Source organism: Tenrec ecaudatus, chromosome 13 (assembly GCF_050624435.1).
Source record: "Tenrec ecaudatus isolate mTenEca1 chromosome 13, mTenEca1.hap1, whole genome shotgun sequence".
Lineage (NCBI taxonomy): Eukaryota > Metazoa > Chordata > Mammalia > Afrosoricida > Tenrecidae > Tenrec > Tenrec ecaudatus.
The window spans coordinates 139,580,024-139,593,855 of NC_134542.1; the positions used below are offsets into that span (position 1 = coordinate 139,580,024).

Below are 13,832 nucleotides of genomic sequence, written 5' to 3' on the forward strand. Positions count from 1 at the left end.
CGGCGCCTCGGGCCCTGGCGCCGCCGGCGGCGCCCCAATCGGGATACGCCGCGCGCGGGGCCGCGGAGGCAGGGAAACAGGCCGCCTTGCGTTCTCCCTCCCCGCTTCCCCTCTCGAGCCGCCGGCTGCGAGCCTCTTCCGCGTCCTGGTCGGAGCCGCCCCGGCCCGGCGCCGCCCCCGGGCGCGGAGTCCCAGGGGCTCCTTAAAAGTTTTGTTTTTCTAGGCTCTCAAGACCATTTTCTTCCAGGGGGTCCTCAGACTACGGCCCGCGGGCCACATGCGGCCCGCCGGGGACGTTTATCGCTCCTCCCGCCCCCCCTGTGTTTTTGCCCCGTTTGTTTTTTTACTTCAAAGTAAGATATGTGCTGTGTGCATAGGAATTTGTTCATAGTTTTTGTAGAAACTATAGTCCGACCCTCCAACGGTCTGAGGGACAGTGAACTGGCCCCCTGTTTAAAAAGTTTGAGGACCCCTGCGAGTGGCGTAGATCTTTTAACATCGATTGCTGTCAAGACGCTTTCCCAGGCTGCCCTTTCGTTCCTGTTCGATTTTCTTTTTAAAGTTTTTCTGTTAGCTCGAGCGCAGACGTAAACTTACTTCACAGCTGGGTTTTGGACCAGTTAACGTTGGTATTTTAGCTTTCCTGGGAGGACGCCTTTCCTAAGAGCTGTCCATCTGCTAGACTCCCACCATCTCCATCCTGTCTTTTTAAATGACCTTTCGGGAAGAAAAGGAAAAAAAAAAAAAAGGCTGCATATGGCTTTGGAACAGTTGCTTCCAAGTAGTTTTATTTCAGTGGGTAAATGCCTAGGCTTCCTGTGTGGAACAGCTGTCTGGGTGAAGCTGTTGTAATGCCTGAAATGAGTTGTAAGCCAAGTTTGCAGGCAGAGTGATGGCTTAGATAACGAGCCTTTCCGGTGTGGTATCACAGAATCCGGTTGGTTTTCTGGGTGTGGACATTTGCATTTAGATTTTTAACATTAATATTTTTGACACGGGAGAGGGAATTTGTGGAGGTCGTTTCGTGAAGATGGCAGCGAAAATATACAAGATACCCGTATAGCACGATCTTAGTACCCTACACGTACAAAAAGACATAGCCACACTGTCAAGGCTTTATGAAGTGTGGCTAGAACAATCTTTAGAGAAAAAAAGCACACAACTTGATCCATAGGCTTAAGAATGAAAAACCTACCAGCAAATAGTTCAATTATAAACCAGGTAATACTCCTTATAAAAATAAAAATTTAAATAAAGACGAGATTGTTTAAACTAGTTGGAGATACTTTCTTAGGGAAGCTCAATTAACTCCGTGTTGAACATAGAATGTGGTTGGTTAGACATGAGGAGTGAGCCCATAGATGGGAACTAACCTGTGGGATTCCAGGAAGAATTATTTCTGCTGGAATGGATATTATTTGTTGAAGGGAAATAAAGCAATTCGGTTAATAAGATGGGAGTGGATTATGGGCAGCCTCAAAAGCCGAGTAAAAGAGTATGGATTTGGAGCTTTACACCCATGTATCTCAATGTGTTCGCTAGAATAGCACATTGTGTGGCTCGACCCTCAGCTTGAATCAGTAATGTACGTCTGTAGCAGGTTGCTGACACTGCTGCCCATGAGACCTCCTTTAGAAAGATTGACCATTGCTTTAGAAAAGATTGAGACCCACCATAGATTTTTGTGGGAGAAATGGAGGCTGTCTGCTCTCTTAAAGATTTAAAGCCTCAGAACCCCTAAGGAGCAGTTCTGCTCTGTCCTGTAGGGGTCAATTTGAGTCAGAATCCACAGCAAGCTTATCCATTTCAAAGTGATTAAGTAATGATGGGAATTGTTTCAGAAGATGAGGCAACATAAAAGTAAATAATTTACCTTGATTCATACTTAGGGTAACAATTTGGGGACTAGAGAGAAAGAAAGGCAAAGGGGTGATTGTGAGACTGTCAAAAGAAAATTTAGATGGACACACTGGTTGAAAAAGTCGGAAGAATCTTGACAGTTTCTTGCCTGTAGAATGAAGATCATAGGTGGTAGAGAGGACCTGAGTTAGAAACCTGTTGAGTGTGAAATATAACAGTCCATGGAGGGCAGTTAGAAAAATGGGGGGTTTGTAGTGAGGAAAAGCCAGGATTTTAAATGGAAACTAGTCATTTTCTCTTAGCTAGATATTTAAATTATCCTTATGTGGGCTATTTAAACCCTTTAGTGCCTTTTACAGACATTATTTTTTAGTTATCAGAACTGTCACAAAGTAGGAAATCTGCTTTGGCGCTGTTAAACTCGTGTTTCTAGGTTAAAGCTAAAAGCAAAACAATCTCAAGCTCACTACCTACCGTCTAATCCATTCTGACTCATGGTGACCCTATAGGGCCGAGTGGAACTCACTCCTTTTGCTGAGACGTAACTCTGAGAGTAGAAAGCCTCTTGGTTCCCCACCAGAGCAGCTGGTTGTTTCCGGTTGCTGACCTTTAAGTTAGCAGCCCCATGCATAACCACCATGCCACCAGAGCCCCTCAGATGAAAACTCGTGTTTGAGAATTCATGAGAAAAATGCTAAGATTTTGTGTTCTCGTACTTGAATTTGATTGAATGTTCTCATCAATATGTTATGAGCCCAGTGGGCAATTTATGAAGAGACTTAATAGAAGTTTACAACTGTTTTTGCCACGTTGTGTAATGTATTTAATAAAGTTTCACAATTAGGGAGGCTCTTACAAATACATATTCAAAGCAGTTTTATCTTTGCAAGTCTTCACTCGTACCATATGCTGTTGCCACAGTTTATTTGACTTCTCATTGTATATCATTTTTCCCCCTTATTAGAAGATCATTTTATTGGGGGCTCTTATAACTCTTATAATAATCCATACATCAATGGTATCAAGCATATTTATACATATATTGCCATCATTCTTATCTAGAGGTCCCTTCTTGTGACCCCCATTGTGAGGGGATGTCCATTTGTCTACAGATGGGCTTTGGATCTCTACTACCTCACCCTGTTTGCATCCATATGCTTGCTTGTTTTGGGTCTTCTGAAACCTGATCCTGTGGACACCTCATGATCACACAGGCTGGTGTGGGCTTTGTTGCTTCCCAGCTAGATAGATGCTGCTTGTTTAACTTTAAGACCCCAGAAGCTCTATCTTTTGATCACTGTGCACCATCATCTTTCTTCACCACATTTGCTTATGCACCTATTTTGTCTTCAGCGATCATGCTGGGAAGGTGAGCATCACAGAAAGCTAGGTTATTAGAACAAGGTGCTCTTACATTGAGGGAGTACTTTAATAGAAGCCTGGTGTCTGTTAAGTAACTACTACCTTAATACTTCATTTATATGTACATAGACTTATATCCCTCGCATTATATAGTAATATTCTCTTGTTTTTTAAAATCTTTTTATTGGGGGCTCATACAATTCTTATCACAGTCCATACATACATCCATTGTGTCAAGAACATATGTATAGTTGTTGCCATCATCATTCCTCAAAATACTTGCCTTCTATTTGAGCCCTTTCGGCTGCTCATTTTCTCCCTCACTCCCCCCTACCTCATGAACCCTTCATCATTCATAAATTATTATTTTGTCATATGTTATACTGTCTGGCATCCGCCCCCTTCCCCAAGTCCTGTGCTGTCCATTCCCCCAGGGAGGAGGCTATATATAGATTCCCTCCCCCCTCCAGGCATCACCACTCTCACCACTGGTCCTGAAGGAGTCATCTATTTTGAATTCCCTGTGTTTCAGTTGCTCTCTGTACCAATATACTTCCTCTGGTCTAGCCAGACTTGTAAGGTAGAATTGGGATCATGATAGTGGGCAGAGGAAGCATTTAAGAACTAGAGGAAAAGTTACATGTTTCATCGTTGCTACCCTGCACCCTGACTGGCTTATCTCCTCCCCACAACCCTTCAGTAAGGGGTGTCCAGTTGGCTACCGATGGGCTTTGAGTCTCCACTCTGCACTCACCCACATTTACAATGATATGATTTTTTGTTCCTTGAGCTCCCTTTGTGTTTCACCCTGGGGTGTGTGTGTGTGTGTGTGTGTGTGTGTGTGTGTGTCTCAGACCAGGCACAGTTCCTGCACCGTGTCTTCAGTGTTGTCCCCTGTAGCACTATGGGTCAGTGAGGGGACTCCATCATGTGTCTCGTGGGACCAGCCCTATGTTCCTCTCTGTGCATTGGCTGCTCAGAACAGGAATATTGTCCTTGGGGCTTGGTGGGTCAGGCTGTGGTTCCATCCTTCTCTTCTCGCTCCCCCCCCCCTTCCTCAACTTCCCCCACCCTCTCTCTCCCTTTCTCTCTCTCCTTTCTTCTTAGTTTGCTCTCTTGTGTTCTGAGCAGACCCTCCTCTCTCCCCGAGCTGTATCTTCAGTGCTGTCCTCTAGTGCATTCTTGGGAGGGGGTCCACATAGCTGGGCTTTGGGTTGCTGCTTCATGCCCATATGTTGCTTTCAGGACTTGATGTACCAGGTTGAGATCTGGTCCCTTGCTCCCTCTCCTGCGTAGACATAAACAATACTCTCCCTTTGGGTGGGTTAGTGCCCTGTGCCCCTGCTTAAGAGTACCCATTTTCAACATTGGTCATTGCATTTTCATTCCCCCAAATTGCTTGGTATGTAAATTTATATCATTAATTTGGTATATAAAACTTAATGGCTTATAAATTTAATGAAGAACTAATTAGAAGATTCAGGTGGATCCTAAGTTCTACTTTATTACCATTTTGCAACAGAAATGGCAACATTCATTTCTAATGACTGAGTATAATTTTCTAATATTCTAGTCACACTCCCTAGGTGTTTTGGGATAGCAATGTTGTCACTAGATTGATTGCATTGTTCTTGTTAATTTATACAAGATGTTCAAATTCTTCTGAAAATGTTTTGTAATATGTATTTACCATTACCACTGAGATTTAATTTTTTTTTTAGTAATGCTGAGCCAGATTACTAGTCAAAATTCAGTTCTCTTTTTAATAGATAGCTGGATTGTTAGATTTAGGGATTAGATAGTGAATAGTTTTAAAATTTTTGCTAACTGTACCTTATAGCTGACAAATCTACTTGTCAGCTGTCCCTGAAAACTTGGTTTATTTTAGTGAGCATAGCGCCAAATTATTTTTATGAAAGGAGGAGCAAATAGGAAAAGTTTATATGAGTAGTCACTTATTTTGAACACGAGGAAGAGGTTATCCCATAATTATCTTCAGTAATAGTTAAGATTATCAATTTTTACTTCTCTGCCAATTGAACCTCATAGTTTTTAATCTCTAATATTCTAGAAGACACATTGAGTAAGCAATAGACTTAAATTCTAAGGATTCTTGAGCTAAAGAAGATTGTTTCTGCTTTATCCCACATTCATAATTTAGGCTAAAAGAAACTAAATTTTTGTCATCAAAATTTTTATTTTAAGTTCCTTTCATAAAAAATGCCTGACAATAGCCAAAGATGTGCTCTTACATATTTATAAAGTTTTTCTCCTCTCCTAGGTTCATATCAAAAGTTGAAGAAGTCTTGAATGACTGGAAACTGATTGGCAGCTCCTTGGGAAAGCCACTTGAAAAGGTCAGATCTATTTGCGGATGTCTCTAAATGAATATTGACTTAGAAGCTTCTATTTTTAAGACCCTTTGTTGCATTTGGCACATTTGAGTTAAATGCTTTATTAAGTTATGTATCGTCTTTAAGGAATGTCAAGTGGTATCTGGAAATACTGGAATCTGTAGCAAACAATATATGTAAGACATTTGTCAACTGTATTTAAAAAATAAAAGTTACATATTATGTCATTCTCTGTGCGTGATTTTATTTCTGTTTCTGTATGTTTACGTCGCTGAGACTCCCCTTTAGAATCTTAGAAAATATTTTTTTCTTTTAGTTGTCAGAAAAATATTGCAATTACCAACTTCTTGGTTGGATTTTTTTTGCTTAGCTAATAAGGAAAGAGAGAGAATTCTTGGCCTTAAAATTTATTTACTGTTAATTCATAGTGGTTTGACTCAATTTTTGTGTTTTATGATAATACTAATATTTGTCTCCCTGCCCCTGATATAAAAGTGGGAATATTAGGAATGGAAAAATTGTTCTTCAAATTTCATGTGGAAATCTAGTACTAATCAAAGATATTGATTTTATTTATAAACCACACCCCAAATATTTAATGAAGAATGTACTGAGGGATCAAACTTAGATTTTTTTGTCTTTCACAGAAACGAACTAAATAACATTTTGATCTTTAACAAACATATATATTTGGTTTGTTAGATAGAGTCCTATGTAGTAAAATTGATCATTGTTTCTATTACAAATTATTAGCGCTACGATTTTCCCTTCTGTAAGGAACTCTTTAATTGTCGATATTTGCTTCTTAAAGTTTTCAGTTTTATGGTAAATTTGAAAGCATCCAACAGCCTTTAGGTTTATCCATATGAATATGAGCAAAAAAAACTAACACTACATAAGAGAAACCATACATCATTTAAACTTTTGTTAAAATATAAGGGCAAATTTAGTATTTTTTAATGTTTTTATATTTACTCTTCTAAATAAAGGGAAAGTGTGCAGTTCTTTTTTTTTGAAAACAGTTTTATTGACGCGTCAGGTGTGCTGTTCTTAAACCTTCCTATTCCACACCATGAGATAATTACATAGCAATAATTGGTGTGAATGATTTAAGGCAAAATAAGCTGGCTGTAGCTGGAATGGACTTTGATTTGTACTACCAAAAAGCTGTAGAGGGTACTTGTGAGTGCTGATATTTCCTTAATTCCTGGATTTTGAAACATGTATTAAGGACTAGTTATCTGTGAAGGAGCCCTGGTGGCATAGTAGGTTATGCATTGAATGGCTAGCGCATGAAGAATGTGCTCTTGAGATCAAACCAAGATTTTCTGTGTTTCACTAAAGAGAAGGTCACAAAGTCAGTGGTTCAAACACACCAGTCACTTCTCCGTACAAGATGAAAGTTTTACACAGTATTAAATTTTCCTTTGAGATTTTACTTAAGAGATGTAGCAAATGGAGTTACCTTGAGTTGGTGGCCAACTCAATCACAGCCTATAGATGCGTTTAAAAGTAGGAGCCCTGGTGCCATAGTGGTTAGGCCTTGGGTTGCTAACCCCAAAGTCAGCAGTTTGAAAATGCCAGCAGCTCTGCTGGAGAAAGACAGGGCTTTGGACTGCGATCAAGAGTTCAGTCTCAGCTACCCTCATGAGCAGTTCTACCTTGTCTACTATGAGTGCGAATCAGGTGGATACCAGCAGGCGAGCATAGTACCAGGCCCATGGGGTTGGCACTGAGTCAGTGTGGCCGTAGAACTGTCCTCTGTGGGAGTTTCTTGGCTGAGACCTTCATGGGAGCAGATTACCAGGTTTGGATTTCAACCTCCATGCTTTCAGTTAGCAGCCCAGTCAGTGCCTAACCTCAAGCACCACCTGGACTCTTCATTTGAAAGGGGAAATGAAACGAAGTTATTACTATGTTGAATCTTTGACGAAATTCAAACATATACAACATAATCAATATAAACATGTTATGTGCCCATAACCCAGTTTCAACCATTATTTTACCATTCATTTTTCATTAATATCCACCCGCTCCCTACCGCCTACTAGATTTTTATTTTGCATGCTTTTAAAATAAAATTTACATACATTGTAAGAACAAAATTTAACAGCTTAATTGTGTGTGCTGGTTTTATCAATACTTTTATGTTTCCCAAAACTCATATTTTATATTCAAAGGTTTTTTTCCCTACGACTATGAACAGCTTAATTTTGACAGATGGTTACAGCCATGTAATACAGTCCTATCAAGATATAGGAGATGTCCATCACCTTGGAAGGTCCCTAGTGACCTTTTGTAATCCACACACATGGTCTTTACCCCACTTACCTCCATCTCCCAACAATCTGTGGTTCCCTTCTGCAGTCTGCTGTTCTTTATTTGTTTTAAAACTTCCATTACTTTGCCAGTTTTAGGATTTTATGTATATGGATTCGTACAATATATCTTCTTTGTGCCTGCCAATTACTCATCAAAGATTCATATAGGTCGTTACCTGTATTGCTCTCATTTTTACTGCTAAGCAGTATTCTGTAGTATTTACCATAGTCTGTTCTTGTTGACAGACATTTGGGTTGTATTCATTTATTGTTTTTTATGAAAAATGCTGAGCTTTTTAAAAATTAGCACCTGGAATTCTTGCTCTTTTTATATTATAATTGTCTCAGTATTTGCCCTTTTGTGATGGAGAACTTCATTCAGCATAGTGGTCTCCATTTCATGCCTGTCGTGAGGTGCTTTGTGGTTTCATTGTTTTATTGTGAAGCTTAGCATACTATTATATGTATGTACCAAAATTTATCCCTCCTTCTCCTGTTGGGCAATTGGGCTGTTTCCAGCTTCTTGCTGTTGTAAGTAGTGCTTCCAGGAGCATGGGAGTGCATATGTTTGTTAGTGCTGTCTCTTACTTCCTTAGGGAATGTATTTAGTAGATGTATTGCTGGGTCTTTTGGAATTTCTATTCTCAATTATTTAAGGTAGCACCCAATCGCTTTCCACAATGGTTGTGACGTCTTTTTGTCTTGATCCCGGTGCTTGTTGAAAGTTTCTCAGCTTTGATACTATGGATATTTGGGCTCGATTGATTGGCGTGGTAGCTGTCATGTGCATTATGGAATGCTTAGCAATCCCTCTCATCTCTGCCTACTTACTACATTACCAGTAGTACTCCTCCAATTTTGATAAGCCCCAAATGCCTTCAGACACATTGCCCAGGGGAACAAAATTGCCCCAAATTGAGAACCACTAAGTAGCTTTATAATAAATCCTAAAGACAATATAAACAACAGTGTTTGTTGTTTTTACAAGATTATTTTGTATATTCTAGGTCTCTTATGTTTCAATATAAATTTTAAAATAAATGTTCAATTTCTAGAAAAGGATGGTCATGCTGGGTTTATGACTAAGACGGCATTGCATTTATGGGTTACTTTGTGGAGAAGTGACATTTTAACATTCTTGAAACTTCCTTCATGAACATAGCATCTCTTCTTTTGACAACTCATAACAACCCAATAAGACAGGGTAGAATTGCCCCTGTGAGTTTCTGAGTCTGCCAACCCCCCCCCCTTTTAAAATCATTTTATTGGGGGCTTATATAGCTCTTATCACAATCCATACATCCATCCATTGTGTCAAGCACATTTGTACATACGTTGCCATCATTTTCAAAACCTTTTCTTTCTACTTGAGCCCTTGGTATCAGCTCATTTTCCCCCTTCCTTCCCTCCCTCCCTCTCTCCCTCCCTCTCATGAACCTTCGATAATTTATAAATTATTATTTTTTCATGTCTTACACCAACCACTGTCTCTTCACCCACTTCTCTGTTGTCTGTCCCCCTTGGAGGGGGTTATATGTAGATCATTGTGATCGGTTACCCCTTTCTCTCCCCACCTTACCCTTACCCTTACCCTTCTGTCATTACTACTTTCATTATCTGTACCAGTGTACATGTTCTGGTCTAGCTGGATTTGTAAGGTAGAATTGGGGTCATGATAGTGTGGTGGGGGGAACATTTAAAACACCAGAGGAAAGTTTGGTTCATCGGTGCTGTATTGTAACCTGACTGGCTCGTCTCTTCCTTGTGATCCTTCTGTATGGGGATGTCCAGTTGTCTACAGATGGGCTTTGGGTCTACACTCCGAACTCCTGTTCATTCCCATTGATAAGATATTTTTGTTCTGGATTTTTGATGTCTGATACCTGATCCCATCGACACCACACAGGCTGGTGTGCTTCTTCCACGTGAACTTTGTTGCTTCTGAACTAGATGGCCACGTGTTTATCTTCAAGCCTTTAAGACCCCAGACCCTATATCTTTTGATAGTCAGGCACCATCAGCTTTCTTCACCACATTTGCTTATGCACCCATTGATTGTGTCGCGAGGGTGAGCATCACGGAATGCCAAGTTATTAGAACAAAGTGTTTTTGCATTAAGGGAGTACTTGAGTAGAGGCCCAATGTCCATCTGGCTACCTTAATACTTAACATACAAATATTAATATATAGCTCTATTTCCTTAACATTATATATAAATATATTTACGAGTCTGCCAGCTCTTCAGGAGAAGAAAGCTCCCTCTTTCTCCCACAGACAGCTGGTGGTTTTGAACTGCTTACCTTACAGGTCACAGTCCAACTCGTAACCATTATACCACCAGGGTGTTCTATAGTTTACAATAGAGAACTTTTGTATAACTTGTTTCTCTTTTTTATTGACATTGAAATGTCCTTTTTATATTGTAAATTGGGAATGGGGTTACAATTTGGATCATCATCTTTGTATTCAACATTTTAAATGACTTGGCAAAACCCCCAAAGATTATCTGTCACCTACTCCTTTACTCTTCTCCCTCTCGGGTTACTATACTGCATTACACCAAAATCAACACCCATCTTCTCTCTAATCTGTTACTTTTTTTCTTGCCCTCCCACCCTTGGCAGTCTCCTAAATCTGTTCCCTGTTATGAACATCTTTCTCTTGGTTTGTTTTCCACTTATTTTAGGGACTCATAATTTTGTGATTCAGTGATTTCAGCATGATGTTGACGAGGTCCATTCAAGTCAAGGGGTACTTCATGTTTTCAGCATTGTTTTTCAGTGATGCATAGTAGGTCTTTGTGTGTATCGATCTACCAGAGTTTCTTCACCATTCTTGATAGGCACTTAGGTTGTTTCCATCTTCTTGTCTTGTGAGCAGTGCTGCACTAAACAAGGGGTGCATCTGTCTGAGGTATGACTCGTACTTCTTTAGGCTATAGACCCAGCCAGGAGAGGGATTGCTGGATCATACGGAATTTCTGTTAATGTTTACTGTAGGTGGCGCCATGTTGCTTTCAACAGTGGGTGTACATTTGCATAGGCTTTGCACATGAACTATTTATACATTTCCTACAGGTACTTTTATTTTGTATGGTAAAATTGCAGATGTTTTAATATTTCATTTTCAGTTGTTTTCTTCTATTGCATAGAAATTTCAATTTCTATCTGTTGAATTTGTATCCTGACCTTGCCAAATTTATTCTTTATTCACAGGCCTTTTTGATTGATTCTATTTTCTACATTAATAATTATCCACAATCTTTCCAATTTTTATCTTTTATTTCTTATTCTTGCATGAGTAAGGCTCTTGAGTAAAATAGTAAGCCGCTATCTATACTCAAGTGAACATCTTGCTTTCCTAGTCTTAGAGTGTGGTGTAGTACAAAAAGAAAAGGAAAGAAGAAAGACAGTTTATTATGGTGACAGAGTGTTTGGCAAAAAGGAAAACACAGAATCGAGAAGCTCTTAATGTGCTCCAAGAATCATCTACAGAGCTACAGCGGTTAAACAAGGCAAAAACTGCAAGTATATGGGGGAGACCCTGTTCTACAGGGTTGCTCTGTGTTGACAGACTCCAGGGCAGGGAGCTACTTGCTTTTGAGTGGGTATGAAGTCGTAGTTCTTAGTGGTTTTCATCTGCATTTCCCTAAAGACTGATATTGAGCATCTTTTCATGTGCTTATTGTCTATTTATATATCTTCTTTGGAGAAGCTATATCTTCTTTAGCTCCACTAATTTTTAAATTGGATTATTATATATTTTTTGAACCAAATAAAAGTTCCATATCATATACATGATTTGCAAATATTTCCTTTCATTCTGTGTCTTGTTTTTCACTTTCTTGATAGTGTCCTTTGAACCACACAAGTTCTTAATTTCGATGAAACCTAGTTTACCCAAGTTTTCCTATGTTCTTTGTATTTTGGGTGTTATATTTAAGAAACCCATTATCAAATCCAAAGTCATAAAGCTTTATTCCTATGCTACTTTTAAGAGTTAAGTACAGTGTGTTTTTTAATTGTTGAAATTATACACTGCAAAACATACACCAACTCAACAATGGCTGCATGTATAATACAGTGATATTGATTATGTTCTTCAAATTGTGCAGACATACTTAACCCTCCTTTTCAGATGTACTCCTCTCCTATTGACAGAAACTTCTTTTTACTATATAACTTTCTCAGTTGCTATTAAATTTGATCCATATAGTAAAATTTTTAAAAGATGCTTATGGTGGAAATTCTTTGCTGTTGTTTGTTTGCTTTTTTATTTTTGGTTCATGGTTTCAGGGTTGAAGATTATTTCAGGACCCTAGTGTTGGGGATTCATCCAGATTCACTGGCTCCTGAAAGTCTGGATTCCATGAGAACTGAACTTCTGTTCCACATTTCTCCCCTTCTAATCAGAATTCTTACATAGGATCTTTGATCAAAATGTTCAGGAGCTAGGCACCATCATTTCTCTGACCTTGTGGTAAAGGAGGTATCGTAATTGTTTATGAGGCAGGTATCACACACTGCTTTCTCCTGTTCCTGACTCCTCCTTTTCCTTTTCTGCTCCAGGGTAATAAAGATCAGTTGTACCTTAGGTGACTGCTTGCAAGCTTTTCAGACCCCGGATACTGTGTAATGACCTGAAAGGTAGAACAGAAGCATGAAACAGTATTAGGCCAATTAGCTGAAATGTCCCATAAGACCATGATCCTAAAACCCCAGGCCAATAAACCAAATCCCATGAGATGTTTTATGGTTAAGTACATTGATATTTAATTTAATTATTGATATGGTTGTGTTAAGATTTACCATTTTACTATTTGCTTATATATTTTTTTGCCACCATATTTCTCCAGGCTTCAGTTCCTGACCTTTTTTCTTATTTTCCAGTGTGTTGATACATTTTTGGAATTATATTCTGATTTCTCTGTTAACTTTTTGGATACACTCTTCTTTTAAATTTTGGTTTTTGTTCTTAGGAGAAGGCACTGCACATACCTGTTGCCCAGGTTGCCAAGTGTGGGACAGAGTTGATACACAAAGCTTGTGCTTACTCCCAGTTGTATTCTCCCCTTCCAGAATTTGAACCTTCATTATAGAAGTGCTTTGCCAGCCTTGGATTCTGGCTCAGACACTTGAAGCTGATCTTTTTACAGACTGTGGCTTCCTGAGACTCTCAGAAGAACGTGAAGGATTTTCTTTTTTGAGCCAGTTTTTCTTTTGATTCTTTAGCCCAGACAGTGTGTCACAAAAGTAGACTGCAGAAGCAGATGTGATAACAAAATTTGTGATTCTGTTAGCCAGATATTAAAGAGAATTGGCAAAAATGTAAAACATCTCCACTCTTAATTTTTTCTGTTCTGGGAATAGCATTAGAACTTTAATATTTAATAATTTTATTTTCACTTGTATGAATTAATAAATGTTATATAATTTCCTTTTAATATGAAATCATAATTTTTAAGCATATAAAAGAGCCCTAAATCCAAAAGATTTTAGAACCTCTGCTTTAGACACAAAGCTACAAAATAACAGCTCTCACCATATAAACCTATCTTTCATGGGCATCATTTCTAGTTTCTGTGTGCATGTGAGAACCGTTTTCCAAAGCCTTGAAAAAACTGCGTTTTCATCCAGATTTTATGCTTTTTACCTGAAGGAGAGTTCGTCCGTACAAGCTGCTTTGTTGTTCATTACCAGAAGCTTTAAGTGCTTAGAAATAATTTTAAGAGAGGAAAGCACAGCAATTATTGAGCACCAGCTCTGCACTGTAATACAGACTCTGCCTATTAACCTATTTAATCCTTAGACAAGCCTAGTGATGAGTTATTATTTTGTGTTTTATAGGCTTTAGGTCATTGTGATTGTTTGCCCAGTACACTTTATTCCACCTTCCAGTAGGGGGAATAAAGGGGTTAAACCTAAACTTTACTTCC

The 13,832-nt window shown here is 39.0% G+C and overlaps 1 protein-coding gene across 1 annotated transcript in view; it reads left to right on the forward strand.

Moving 5' to 3' along the window:
* RAB3GAP1 (RAB3 GTPase activating protein catalytic subunit 1) overlaps positions 1–13,832 on the forward strand; it is a 110,191-nt gene that overhangs the window by 245 nt on the left and 96,114 nt on the right. Inside the window, exon 3 of the mRNA XM_075530295.1 lies at positions 5,504–5,579. Within this exon, the coding sequence (XP_075386410.1) occupies positions 5,504–5,579 (76 nt within the window). The remainder of the gene's footprint in view (positions 1–5,503; positions 5,580–13,832) is intronic.